Source organism: Artemia sp. Qi Xiang Cuo, chromosome 2 (assembly GCF_049724085.1).
Source record: "Artemia sp. Qi Xiang Cuo chromosome 2, ASM4972408v1, whole genome shotgun sequence".
Lineage (NCBI taxonomy): Eukaryota > Metazoa > Arthropoda > Branchiopoda > Anostraca > Artemiidae > Artemia > Artemia sp. Qi Xiang Cuo.
This window is the reverse complement of record NC_142795.1, coordinates 4,090,376-4,105,469: the sequence shown is the minus strand read 5'-3', so window position 1 is coordinate 4,105,469 and position 15,094 is coordinate 4,090,376. Positions and strand designations below refer to the sequence as shown.

At 34.8% G+C, this 15,094-nt stretch overlaps 1 protein-coding gene across 2 annotated transcripts in view; it reads left to right on the top strand.

Annotated features, from left to right (window-relative positions):
* Positions 1–11,058, top strand: part of LOC148954820 (pseudouridylate synthase 7 homolog) — an 89,764-nt gene extending 78,706 nt beyond the window's left edge. For both annotated transcript variants that reach the window (XM_089098781.1, XM_089098774.1), the window contains exons 13-14: positions 7,254–7,402; positions 10,799–11,058. In XM_089098781.1, coding sequence (XP_088954907.1) covers positions 7,254–7,402; positions 10,799–10,950 — 301 coding nt within the window. In that variant the 3' untranslated portion in view covers positions 10,951–11,058. The remainder of the gene's footprint in view (positions 1–7,253; positions 7,403–10,798) is intronic.
* Positions 11,059–15,094: the final 4,036 nt, after the last annotated feature.

Here is a 15,094-nt window from a genome sequence, read left to right as displayed (position 1 = left end):
GTTAATGACATGGGCTAGTTGTGGACTGTGAAATGAATAAATTAATAATAACAAAATGTTTCAGCAAATATGAAACTGCAAGGAACGTTTGAACAGCGCGGCATATATTGACTAATGGTTGACTTTTTTGGAAATTTTTTTGCCGTAATCGTCCGTGAGAATAGGGACACAGAGAAATGATAAGAAAGTAAAAACCGACGGTGGTAATCAGAATGGGGGTAAATCAAATGAAAGCCTAGCGTCAACCCCAAAATCTCTAACAGGGAAGAAAAGGCCTTCGCCAGAAGATTCTATTCTGGATTCGAGTGGCGAATGCTTACGACAGGAATGTGAGAAAACAAATGCAGAAAATATCGTAAGAATTTTGGAGCTGTTGGAAATTTTACAATCAGACGTAAAAGAAATTAGAGATTCCCTTCATAGCGTGAAGACTGATGTGCAAAATATACAAAAAACTGTTCGTGAATTGGGAGAAAGATGCAGGTGTGTGGAAGGTGATGCAAGAGAAACAAATAATCGGGTAGATACTTTGAAGTCCAAGATGGAAAATTAGGATAAACTTGTTAATGATTTATTTACAAAAGTTAAATCATTAAAAAATCAGTCTCTTGTGTTGCAGCATACGGAAAGAAAAAACAACATATTGTTTTGGAATGTGAGGACTGATTCATTGTTAGATGCAAAAAATACCATTAAAAGAGTGCTGAATGAGGGATTAGAAATGGAAGTGAAGAATATTCCTCCATTTTCAGTGGTACATGAAGCGAGTATCAAAATCAAAGTTACTGATTATAAGGACCGATACGGCATATTCAAAAATGCAAAGAAATTAAGAGGAAAGGACTTGCAGTTTGGAAAACCAGTTTTTATTAGTGATGATGTTAGTAGAGAGGTGCACCAAATTAGAAAGGAATTGGTGGTGAAAAGAAAATATTTGATGGAGAGAGGTGTTGAGTGCTGGATACCACCCGTGCTACCGCCGGTTCTTTCTATTAAATCTGCAGGTAATGTTGAAAAGGTTGAATGTTTCAAAGCGTTAAAAATGTAAATAGTGATTTTGAGCTAGTTATTTATAGTGTTTGGAAAATTATTTTTTTTTTTTTTAGAGAATATATGACAAGTTATTAAGTATTGAGGTTATAAAATTTTGGTTTGCTTACAAATTAAGTTGTGACCCATTATTAAGCCCACTGAATTTTATTTTGGGAGTTATTATGCGTATACATATCCACCAGTTTGTTTATTTGTTTTGTTTAATTTTTGTTTCTTATGTCCGCTTTGACGGAATATATTTTGTTAATTTTTTTTTTTTTGTATTTATCTAGGTCTAGATATATGTTTAGTAGATAATGATTTTTTTCGCCACCGCCACCCTCTACCATCACATACATTAACTTTTATTGATGATGGTTAGAGATATCATTTTACCTCCTGGGAACAGCAATGTCCTGCAGCTTGAAAGTCGAAGAGTTGATTTTTCCAGCCAGTTTAACGAAAGAATAAATAGAAATTTAGATATTCATGCCACTGAGATTTTTACAAATGAACCATCAAGGTATATTTTTAAAGAAGGGGCACTACCCTTGTATTGTGAAAGGGGCCATTTTGGCCTTAACATTTTTCATTTGAATTGTCAGGGATTGAATTCTGCGCATAATTTTTTATCGGATTTAATAAATACTAATGTCTTTCAGGTGATCGCTTTAACTGAAACGTGGTTAAAGGATAATAACTCGCAATTACTACATATCCCTGGTTATAATTTATATGTAAGGAATCGCGAGTATTACCAACATGGAGGCCTAGTAGTATACATTCAGGCTGATTATAAGGTTTCAATAAGAGAAGATCTTACAATATATAGAGAGAAAGTTTGCGAGTGTTTTGTTTTACATATATCTAGAGAGAATTTGAATTTTTGTATTGTTGTAGTATATAGACCTCCACAGAGCCTGCTCCAAGACTTTATGGACCTATTTGAAGAACAATTAATGAAACTTCCAATTAACTCTATGCCATGTTTTATTATGGGGGACTTTAATATTGACCTTATAGACCAGTCATCTGCTAGCACTGAATTTATTAATAGAAGTTTATCTAATGGCTTTCATCCTTGTATCCCTACAAGAATTACGAGAACATCAGCTAAGCTTCTGGATAACATCCTTTCTAATGTACCCTTGAGTCTTCCCAGGGTCCTTATCAATGATGTATCTGACCACTTTGGAGTTTCAGATAGCTTTAGAACTGTCATGAAGGTGGTTAAAGGCAAAAAATCAAGGATTCCAGTGATCAGTAAAAGTGCGATGGTAAAACTTAAAAATGATATAGAAAAGGTGGATTGGTACGATGTTCTAGGTGATGTTCAGGACGTTAATTCAAAATTTGTTTTATTTTATGAAAAGTTGCAGAGTTTGATAAGTCAAGTGGTCATATTGAAACCGTTTAATAGAAAGCACTCAAGTAAAAAACCTTGGATTAGTCCTTTGATTTTGAAGCAAAAAAATAAATTGTTTAGAGCTCAAATAATTAAACCGACACAAGAAAATAAGCAATTATATAAAATTTATCGAAATAGGTTGAATACAATTTTAAGAAATGAAAAAAAGAAATATTTTGGGAAAAAGTTTAGGGAGGTCGAAGGATGCCCTAAGAAAACCTGGGGACTAATAAAAGAAGTGATTGGATTAAAAATAAATAGTGTACCTGATGAATTAGTTAGTGTAATGGGAAAGACTTTGAATTCTGAAAAGGACATATGCAATGAATTTCTGAGTTATTTTTCGAATATTGGTCTGAATTTAGCTATGTCAGTTATACCTTATAGTGGTGATCCAACGTCCGAGTCCTTATTGGGGGACCCCATTGATGTATCTCTTCACCTTAGACTTCTAACAGTTGATGAAATTAAAAAAATTATTTATGGGTTTGGTAGTAATTCATCTGGTAGTGACCATATTAATCTAAAAACACCTAAATGTATTTTTCCTGTTATAGCTGAAGTTTTATGTGAGTTAATTAATGAGTGTTTTCGCCAAGGGAAATTCCCAGACTGTTTTAAAGTTGCCCGTATAACCCCAATTCGTAAGGGTGGTATTCAAAATGACCCAGGAAATTATAGACCGATATCTGTTTTACCCATTATTTCCCGTGTTTTAGAGAAGTGTTTTAGTATTAGAATGATGAGTTTTTTGGAGGATCATAAGTTACTGGTAGAGACACATTTTGGGTTCCGCAGAAAAAGAACAACGGAACAGGTAATGATTTATTTGACGACTGTTATTACTGAGGTACAAGACAAAGTTTTTAAAGTAACTACTATATTTTTAGAAATGACGGAAGCTTTTGACACTGTTGATCATGAAATTCCACTTAAGAAGCGTAAAGTGTGTGGTTTGATCGGTAAATAGTTACACTTTTTAGAAAGTTTTGTTATTAATCTTTATCAGTTTGTCCAGCTAAATGATTATTCTTCCGAAAAAAAGCGTATTGAAATAGGTGTTCCGCAAGGATCAGTTCTCGGTCTTATATTATTCTTGATATTTATTAATGATTTACCAAATTGTCTAAATCATTTTTGCTATAGAATAAATGAAGTAACGGTAAACCCGACTAATGAAACAGTTTTACTTTTTGCTGATGACACAACAGCCATTAGCACAGCTAAGACAGCGGAGCTGCTACAGATTTCCATGAAGGAATCAGTTAATAGAATTGCAGCATGGCTGAGGGTAAGTAAATTAAGGATTAACATGGCTAAGTCTAACTTTATTATTTTCTCTCGATCACCTAACTTTTACCCATGGATTAAGGAATTAGATATGCCTAATGGCGTTATAAAACGGACTGCGTTTTTTAAATACCTTGGGATTATAATAGATGAAACTCTCTTTTAAGGAGCATGTTACTTTAACTAGCAAAATTCTGGCAAGAAATCTCGGTATAATGAAGAAACTCCAACATTGTTATCCTAAGTCTATCCTTCGCCATCTTTATTTTTCTTTAATACACCCGTATATACTTTATTGTTCAAGTATTTGGCTCTCTACTTTTTCTTCTACCCTAAAACCAATAATAGCTCTACAAAATCATGCAGTAAGAATTTTAGCCGGTATATCTCCACGTATGTCTGTTCGAGAAGTTTACCCAACTTAAAAAATTTTGCCGGCTGCAGGCCTTCGTGAATTCTATGTATTGTGGTTTATTTTTGGACTGCAGCAGGATGTTCAGCCTCGTTGTTTTGGTGATTTATTGTCCATTAGGTCTACTGTTCATTCTCATGATACAAGGGGTAGCGCGGACTTCTGTGTACCTAGTGGTATATCTTCCCGTTCATGTTTTTCTGTTCTTTATAGAGGTACGCGGAAATGGAATAGTTTGAATAGTGATATTAAGACTATTGGTGACCCCAATATTTTTAGAAAAACCAATAAGGAATTGCTTTTTGCTGAATGTGAGTTTTGACTGATTAAATGATTTATTTATTGTGGGGGTTTTGTTGATATGTTGTTCCCAGAGGATGTATAATATATGATATTATTTTGTATTTATTGTTTAGTGTGTTGGTATTAGTGGTGTCGGTGGCCAAGTGTTCTTTGTTTTAAGTATTTTGTTTTCTCTACCTCCCCCACGGACAAGCTTTGCTTTTTAGGGGAGGCAGTAATAATTTTTTGTTGCTATGTTTTTTGTTCAATAAATCGTTCTTCTTCTTCTTCTTAATAAAATACATAAATCGGGTAAGTTTTCGGTATACACAGTTTAAACATATTATAGTAGGTAGGAGGGGGGGGGATTTATCTGCCAATATTAAAATATAATTCTGGTTGTGGTGCACCTTGTAAATATTTGCCATGGAGATTACCCTTTCTAACTTGCTCTTTTTAATAGGCTACTTTGTCCTATAGTAATTTGGTTAGAAGTGACTTTCTGTCTTTTTCATCTACTATGCTTTTTTATTCTAGTTTTTTTCTTACTTATTTATATTTTATTTCTTCTGCTGTTGAATAAGATTTGCAGATTGAAATTGTAAAGCTTGAACCATCGTTTTATAATCCTTTACCATCTTTGCTTGATGTTTAATTCATTTTCATGTTATTTTTTCTTTTTGTTTTAAAAGTAGGGTCTCAGAAATCAACTGCAACATTAAAACCTATTTATTTCATTATAGCGCATGCATTATAGTGCTGGCTTGGGCCTGTCTGGCCCTGTGTACAATGCCAGGGGGTGCAATAAATTATCAAAGAGATATTTTTTGTGTTAACATAAATCAGTTGAATAAATGGTTATGGTTAATTTTAGTCAGAGCATGGTTTTCTAAGCATTTATAAGTTGGGTTTCTCCTCGTCAAATTGACTTTTTGGTTTTTGTTACATTCCTGTTTGAACAAGAGTAACTCAAATGTAGGATTTTATTTAGGTTTTTTTTTTATTCTTTGTCGTTCTTGTTTTCTCCGTCTTGTTAATATCTTGTTTTTCTTGTTATCTATACTCTAAAGTTAAGTGTCGACAAATTTTGACGAGTTTTCCTCATATCGATTAGAAATTACGGGAAAAACTTGATTGTATTTTCGAATTTAATTAAAGAATTTTATAGAAGCATTCTATTCAATTGAAATCTTTTTGAAGTAGGTTTAAGCATGGGGGGAGGGGGCAAGGCTTTAATAAAAATAATTTGTGTTTTATTGTTAAGGTTTTCCCACAGAGGAAGGGGTGCACGGTGACTGAATAGCACTCTGCAGAACCGGGAAGGTTAGTAGTATGACTTGTTTTAATCAATTATGTTTGGCTACCCAAATTTGAAAAAGTTAACTGAATATATGAATTTAATGTAGATGACATTAAAGGTAAAGTAAGTTTAAGTGAAAAGATTATTATGTCACCGAGTGGAGAGGTGGGATTTTTTTTGTTAAAATAAAAACTAAAAAAAATTAATATGGCTTGTAGAAAAAATATGATTTTCGTTGCAGCATAGAGAAATTACATCGAAAGAAAAAGTAAAAAACAAACTTTTTTTAAAAGTCTGAAACAGTTAAATTTAGCCAAAAGAAAACAACGGCAAAAAAAACAGAGTCAATGAAATATTTATGGTAGCATTTTCAAAATTCAGTGTAAAATGTTGCGTCATATAATGCCAGGCTATGGTTTTAAATTGGTGCGGAACGAACAACATCCTCGGTGCAACAATTTCTAGAATACGCCTACTAGGTTTTTTCTCCGTGTTTATTAATTCCAGTGCCACAAAAGGAGTCTAAATCAGCTTTTTTAATGCTAGAACTCAGAAAGTTTATAATCTTCTTATATGTTAGTGTTAGTCTACAATGGTATATTTGTCTAGCTCATGAAGCTGGATATGCATTGATAATAATAATAATTTGCACAAAAGCCAACAAGGGCTGTAGCAAAACGAACAAAAACAAAACAACAATCAACAACATTAGGGCCGTTCTTTTGCACTAAGATCTTACATCCAAGATCTCACATCTTTCTCTAAAGATTTCGTTCTTTTAACTCATCCTTGTTCTAAGATCTTACAGCTCACTGATGTTAGCAGAAAGTGTGAAGACCGCCACTGTTTTGCTATATAGAACAATGATTAGAGAACTTTGATGATATGCTCATCATTATTCTTAGACCACTGATCAGAGCAGAATGATGAAAGACGTTTGCAAAATAACGCTATAAGATGTAAGTGATAAGATTTCACTTTTAAGCGTTCTTTGTCAAAAGATGTAAGATCTTAGCACAAAGATGAGTAAAAGAACGGCCCTATTGAGTATCAACTCATCAACACTATCCATCATCGGCTTACAGAAAAAAGAGCTTTTTAGTTCGGGCTTAAAATTACCCTGGCTTCAAAATTTTCCGAAGGTTCTTCTTTTTCCTTATTCTTGTACAATTATTTATATCAATATAATTGTCCCCTAAAAAATTGTTTCCTTTAATTCTACCGATTCTTTGCTTCCTCTACTAAACACAAAAGATGTTCTCCAATGCTCTCATATGCATAACAGTGGACCCTTTTTTTGCTGGGTTTTCCTGTTTTTCGTCAAAAATTCAACAACCCAAAATGAAAAACAACAAATTTGTATTTTATTCCCACGTATATATTGTTATAAATATCTTACAACCTTGTATCTAGTTGTTTTTTTCCCCTTTACTTTTTACTTCCAAGGTCCACCACTGTTAGTACTGCAATCAATACGGTATTGCCATCATTATAAACATAAGTTAAATAATATTATTTTTCTTTTAAAGGTCTTACTGCTTATATGGTGGTTATCGGCGATTTATTCAGCGACCAATTGACCTTTACTACAAGAAAGTCAAATATAACGACCTCTCCCAACCTTTAATACTTTCTGACGTGGACGCCCTCGAAAAAGCTGAATTGGGAGTGGTTGAAGGTAGGTTTTCCTTTTTTTCTAAGAGTGCGTACGAACATTCCTTATCCGACCTCACACGGCAATTAATACTTTCTGACGTGAACGCCCTCAATAAAGTTGAATTAGGAGTGGTTGAAGTTACTTTTTACTTTTTTCTAAGAGTGCGTACGGGCATCTCTTATCCGACCTATCTGCTTAGTATTATTTTCCCCGGATGTAATCCACAATTGATAATAACAAATATTTGTCGGGCAACTTGTCAACTGAAGGTAACTAGGCGAATAACAACGTCAATCACGTGTGTAATACTGTAAGCATAGATTGTTAGAAACCCCTGAAGGTGTGCCGCATTTCCAAGTTACTGTCCCTTTCTGTTCTCTAAATATAATCTCACAATTTTTTTCAATTTTTGAAAAGACGGAATTTCGTTTATATATGACGTCACTTGTACTAAGCAATTCTGTTTTTTCCAGGGTTAGCAGGTATAAATCCAGACCGATTAAAGAATTAATCATAGTTACCTCTGACGTCCTTTACTTTTCGTAAAACGCAAGGGATAAGTAACTGGGGTTGTCGGATATGTGATCTTTAAATGCTCGAACGCACTATAGAATGCACTATAGCACTATAGAATTTGAGTTGTGCAGCAGTACAACTAGCACTAAATAAAGAATGGATCGTATAGTAATTGTAGTATTATATAGTAGATATAGTAAATATAGTCCGTATATAGTACTATATGGATCGTATAATACTATATTAAGTATTGTCCTGGGTGAATCGTATTAGAACGTTTTGTTCAGCTTTTCTATTTGAGAACCATAATTTTGGATTAACTGTTAATATGTTTAAATGAATATGTTAATATGTTTGAATGAATATGTTAATATGTTTAAATGAATATGAAGCTCATTTATAGGGTGGGTTCTGTTTTGGAGTCTAAAAAAAATGGAGCATCACAAATTAATGCAAGCAGTCATATCCAAAACAATTTGTCTTCATTGACGTTCTCTTGACCTTGTGTATGTCCTGTAGGTTTCAAGCCCGCCGGTGTCAAAATCAAAATTTTTATAGTAATTCAAAATTATATAGTAACTCAAAATCAAATTTTATTGTAATTATAAGTACTATATAATACTATACGGACAATACTTTATATAGTAATATATAAAGATATTAGTAATGGTTAAATAGGCAAAGTTGGCAAACAGTTAGCTGGGTGATCATAGAATTTCTCTTTGGGGGCGGGGGATTTCTCAAGTTTCTATTGGTAAAATCAGGCTGGAAATTTATTTGACTATTAATGGCTAAAAATATCTTGTTGATATGTAATTTTCAACATATACGATACACGAGCCATATACACATGGGCAATAAAGGACATGGAGTGGAATTGAAAAAAAATGTCCAAAAATTGTCTTGTCAAGCATTGTCAGTGATTGTAGCGTCATTACAAATTCTCACCAAAATACCAAGAAGAATTAAGGACGCGTTCAAGCAAGACAATTATCGTTAATGATAATTAATTATTCTTTAGGAATAGTGGAGAAAGAACTAAAATACTAGCATCGCTTGTCTCCAACGAGGATAATAAGGGTTAAATCAAAGATTCAGGGTAACTTATAAGCGTGGAAACAGGCACTAGTGTTGGCGAAAAAACTGTCAATGACATCTAGCATTTGGCAAAACTTGGCATTTTTCCAAGCTTGTAATCGTTTTCCTTTCAGGAACTGAGATCAGACACTTACTACTACACTAATTTTACCAACTACACAAATTTAATTAATTATTAGTTAATTATTTTAGCTTATTATTAAACTGGAAATAATGTCAAGTGTTGCCAAACGTTAGCTGAAGTTGAAGTTTTTTTTTTGACACTATTGCCAGATCCCACTTTTAAGTGAACGACACTCTTTGGGCTGAAAGTGTAGGTGTGGGCCATTTCAGGATGAAGGACATAAATTATGGACTAAAATTGGTTTTTAGACCAGCTGTGTTTAAGGCTTGTGAAATTCATAAAGAAACAACTCCCGGTATATTGTTCAGGGCATCATTGACGTAATTTTGGTGTTCAGTGAGCTGGTCTTGGAATCGCTAATAAACGTGACTAATGTAAGATTTTCTAAATGCGCATTCACAATGAGATGTTGCTAATATTTGGTTAGTGTTGATTTATGGAATCGATTGAAATCAGACCCGTTCATAATAGGGGTTTATCTTGCATCCAGAACTGGATTTGAACTTGGTTAAGGTCGAACCAATCAGAATTGTTCATACAATTTTCTGATTGGCTGATAACTGATCCTTATCCAGATAGAGGAAAAACTACGAACAAAAATAAGTGATTAATGGAAAAATAGAATAAATAAGAAGCGAGGGAGGAGCGAGAGGAACTCGTCAGAGCTCAAGAACTCTTGTATGACAGAATAAGCAAGGACTATGTAAGATATTAGATTACGGTATTAGTTCATTCAACTGTTTAAATTACCTATTGTGAATAGTAAAATCTGATCACTAGCATTAGTTAATACCGGGTTTTCGAACGGGCTGAATTGCAGTATTAGTAAAATCTCAGGGTAAATGGGCCTTGAGAGGGTAAGTAGTGACATGCTATCCTATCAGAATGGGCGTATAAGCGTTTAATGATACTCAAGGGCGTATCCAGGATTTTTGTTCGGAGGGGGGGGGGGGCAAACAAATCTTTACAAAACGCATCAAATTTTGTTTATATATGTATTTTTTTTATGTTTATTTTTTCGGGCCTGACAAAAATTTCCGGGGGGGGGGGCTTCCAACCAGGGAAAATATAACACGAAAAACATTAGACACCTTGCATGTTTTAATAGCTTAGTAGACCTGACATCCTTGATTCACGGTTATGAAACTCCCCTATAGATGTTAAGGCCCCATTGGTCTTTTCTGTGGGTTCAACGTTTCTGCCCTTCATGGGTGGATCGAAAGTTGGAACCATCTTGATCAGAAATTAAAAGAAAATATATATTGGTAATGTTTGTTTGCTTACGAAAATAATTAAGGATTTTATTAATTTGAAATATGATTTTTAAATTTGTTTTGATTCCTGGAGGGGGTTGGGTTTAGGTTGTGGTTTATTTTTAGAATATATATTAATGTGATAGATTATTTTTAAGGTTCAAATTCAAACAAGGGAAACATGACCTATCTGATTAACATAACCCTGTTTGTATTGTAGAAGCATGGTTATTTTACCTCCCGCTTGGACAAGTTGGCGTGAAGTTGATGTTCTTTTGCCGTGAAGTTCATGCTGGGTTTTCTTTGGTTTTCGATATTATAAAGTCCCCTCCCCTTCTTTCTCTCTTTAATGGTTTTGGCAAGCTGAAGTTCTTTTTTTTTTTTTTTTTTTCATAAAGACTAAGTGTGATAATTTTACTTTTGTAGATGGTCGTTTCGAAGCCCTTATAAAGGAATTCAGTCTCCCTGCATCAAGCTACGCTACAATGGCAATTCGTGAGGCTATGAAGACAGAAACCACGGCTCAGCATCAAGCCTCATTGAACACCTATTACAAGAGATTTATTGAAGATATCTAAATTTCATGTTTGGAAGGTTTTTATATTATTTTGTATTCTGGCTACTAAAGACGGATGTCTTGTCTTCTGATGACGGCCGTTTGCAAAAATAAATTAGAAAATAGTTTATTCCTTTTGTGTCTCATGATTTCTTATGCCTCTAACTAGGTTTTGATTCATAACCTAATTAATTCTAATGAAACACTTTAATTTTCCACAAAACCAAATAGTTGCACGAGTGTTGTCTTAAGTACTTTTGTGCAAGCGCAACTTCAGCAAAATTTCAAAGTTCTTTTGCTTATACACAGACCAAGATTTACCATTAGGCCCACTAGGCCCGGGCCTAAAGGCGCGCAATACCAAGGGGCGCAATAAATTATCACTGGGTGATTTTTTAACAAAAACTGTACTGACTGATGTGATTTATCGTCAAAGTGACAGGTGCACTCTGCCACCGCGCTGCCTATTCACAGAAAGGTGATTTAAAACAGGAATTCCGTAGCCACTTAAAAACTTTCAGAAGTCTCCCAAGAATGGCAGCTGAGAGCTCGGTATCACCTCTCTCTCTCTCTAATCTCTCATTGCTTTGACTCATCAGTTGTGTTCTGTTCAGTGTTTTCCCGGAATTTTCGAGGATTTGCCCAAAAAATTGGCAAAAACGGAGAGGCAAAACCGCTTGGGCCTAGAGGCGTCAAAGCTTTAAGTCCCGCTCTGCTTATACATAGGTGAAACTTATAGGGGGTAGTTTTTGCTTTCTGAAATATTGCAGAATCACCATTCCTTAAATATAAAAGATACGCCGTTTTGACAACCTGAATGTACATAGTGTTTTTTGACTTAGTCCATTATCTCTGTCTACATTGCCGGAAGTTTCAACATAATATCCTTAGCTGCTCGTGAGATATTGCACATGCGTCATTTTGAAACTTGGATGCACATAGTAGCTTTTGATTTCGTTCAATATTCCCTAAAGGCTGCTTCAGATTAATACCCTTAGCTGATCCTAAGATTTTGCTGATAAAACCCTTTGACAACCTGGATGCGCAATGTCCTCTGATTTAGTTCAACATCCCCCCTTGAAATCCTCTGAAAGTTTCAGCTTACCCTCAGCTATTCCTGAGATAATGCAGAGATGCCCTTTGGGCATGAATGTACGTATTGTCTTTTGATTTAGTTCAATATCCCCTTTAGCATTCCTTGGACGTTGAATAATCCTTTTGGACTTCTAAAATTCGCAGGTTAAATGCTAATTTTGAAAATATAGTAAAAAGCTCCTTGGCCGTGTTTTACCATGTAAACTCAATACTACTACTACTAACAACTCACCGCAGCACCAAGCCGCTTGATGCCAACAGCTACGCACGCTCCTCCTCCATCCCAATCTATTCAAAGCCTCCCTCTTTACGCCTTCCCATGAATTTCCCATTCCCCTAAATCTTTGGAAGATTTAATAATTAATTAAACTCAATATTAAACTAATCTGTTGTGATTTCTTTATTTTTCATAAATTTTTGTGTGTATATGGCTCTTGGGCTTTGGAAATACACGATCTATCTATCTATATTAGTAATCAATTTCAGTATTTTTTTATATTACGTGGGTATTGTACATTTTACTTAACATATTTAAAAGACTTTCCAATTATTTGATGCACTTATGAATTGCTTTCAATTTTCAATAACTTTGAATTTGGAAATTATTTGAAACGACCATAGACTCCTAAAAGTCACTTCACATTGGCTGCAACCCCCAGGAAGTCGCAGCCGAAGAAGACCCAGAAACACGCCGGACTCTACCATCAATATCTATGCAAACAGCATACAGTTCGTTCAACAAGAATGGGAATATACCAAGGCAGTAGCAAATTTGATGCAGTATAGGCTGTTCCAACCTGGATGGTACTGGAAGCACAGGCGTTCAACGCCCAGTTAAGATTTAAAGTGACTTACCCTTGAGACGGAAAAATTGTACATAAAAATGAACAAGGAAGGCGAATAATTATTTGTTCTAAAATAGAATGCAAATATTATCTTGAGAGGTATGGAATTATATTGATGGAATGTTTTAAACATTTTTGGTGAGCAACTGTAAGTAAAAAGCAGCCCGAAGCAATACTAACTGAAATTCTAAGAACGTATTTTGATAAAAAAAAAAAATATATATGTTGGCAGACTCTGTTGTCATGGTAATTTTAATTATTTAAAATTCAAGTTATCCATCAACAGCTATTAATGGGTAAGAGAATGTGTGTAAAAAAAACACAAATAAGATATTTTTTCTTAATTTTAGAAAGGGGAACACGCAACAAGTTTTAAGTTAGTAATATCGCAATAGTGACCATTTGAACAAGGATTCAAGTTCTAGTGCCACTTTTAAGTAATCTAAGATATCCTGTAACAGAAAAGCGTTCCATTCTGTGTCACATTTAACCCTTGTTCACGGTGTCACTGTCATTGTCATTATGTCACTGTGTCAATTTTCACCATTCTGTGTCACACGATGCAAATTTTGACTCGGGTAGAGCCAAAATGTTGAATTTCAGAGGCAATGCAGCCGCGAAATGGCACATTCATCCCTTAATATATTGAAAAGAAGAAATTCTGAATAAAAATAAAGTGATATTAAAGTTGGAAAAATGTAAATTTTGTATCTTTGAGGCGACTACATCCCCCTCAACTTCTTGCTTTTCATGCTTAAGTTTGATTAAAGCTTTTCTGAAAATTTTATAAAGTACAACAAATATAGCCAGTTCATAATAGCAAGGATTTTTTGTTTTTTAATTTTTGAACAAATGCTAACTAATAAACCTTTTCATTCTCGAATCATAGTGAACAAGAACTATATATTTTGTTGCATCGCTCTCGGATATTCGTGAAAGCCTACGATAATTTCTGCGTATTTAAGTTTTACTGTAACTCCTCACTTTCATTTGATAGTTTTTTTTTTTTTTTTTTTTTTTTTTTTTTTTTTTTTTGCAACTGCAACACAGTATAGACATGTACCGAGAATAAAATTAATCAAAAATGAAAGAATTTTAGGGTGTTTCTGCTTCCGGGTCAGGCCTCAATGAACCTAAAGTTAGGAAAGCAGCTTGCTAATTCCGGCACCTGTAAAATTCAAGGCGAAAAGTACCTTAAAGAATTACCCTATTTCGTCCATTGTACTTGTAGCAGGACTCAAGCATCTTTGTTCTCCTTAGCGTCCAGTAGCTTCGTCATTGCGGAAAGCCAAGTCTCGGTCGTTCATGAGTGGCTTAATCATTGCGAGCCAGGACTTATCCCATCTTCGTCCATACTTCCTGAAGCCACCCAGTGGGTCTAGGTCAGCCTTGGTAGGTAAGCCACGTTTCCTTCTGTCCTCCATGTCGTTCTTTCATTATAAACTCTTTTAGTTTGAATGGCCAAGCCATTTAGAATTGATTGGGGGGTCTTGCCATAACTTGCAGAGCTTGGATAAAAAGATCTGACTAGAGGACAGAAAACTAAAGTCCAACACATACTTTCCCGGGGATTAAAGGGGAACCATTTAACTTCGCCGTTTCGTGCCGGAGATAGAATTATTCGGATTCAATGGAACTTACATCATTAAAAGGTGTGAATTTTGTTTTTCTGATTTGGAGCAGAATTTCTTTACGTTCAGGAAAGAGCAACCCATAAATATTTTTGTCTATGTTTTAGTCTACTTGCAAGGAAAACGTTAAAAATCCGCTCAAAGGTGCTTTGTTTTTTAGCAATTTGACAGCTTTGGAAGTTCCCTGTGGTGTTACCCAATTTGATTGAAAATCTTACCGACACAGATGCCGTACTTATTATGATGTAGGTACATTGAATACTACTACTAACAACTCACCGCAGCACCAAGCCGCCTGAGGCCAACACAGCTACGCACGCTCCTCCTCCATCCCAATCTATTCAAAGGCTCCCTTTTTACACCCTCCCATGAAGTCCCATTTCCTTTAAATTTTTCTTTATGACGTCCTCTCACCCCAGACGAGGACGACCCGCTTTCCGTTTAGCCCTAGATAGTTGGCCGAAAAGAACAATCTTCGGCAATCTGTCATCCTTTATCCGCACAACGTGCCCTAGCCACCTCAACCTTTCTTTTATTATAGCCCTAGAGAGCGGTACTGAATTACATTTTTCGTACAGCCTATTGTTTGAAATAC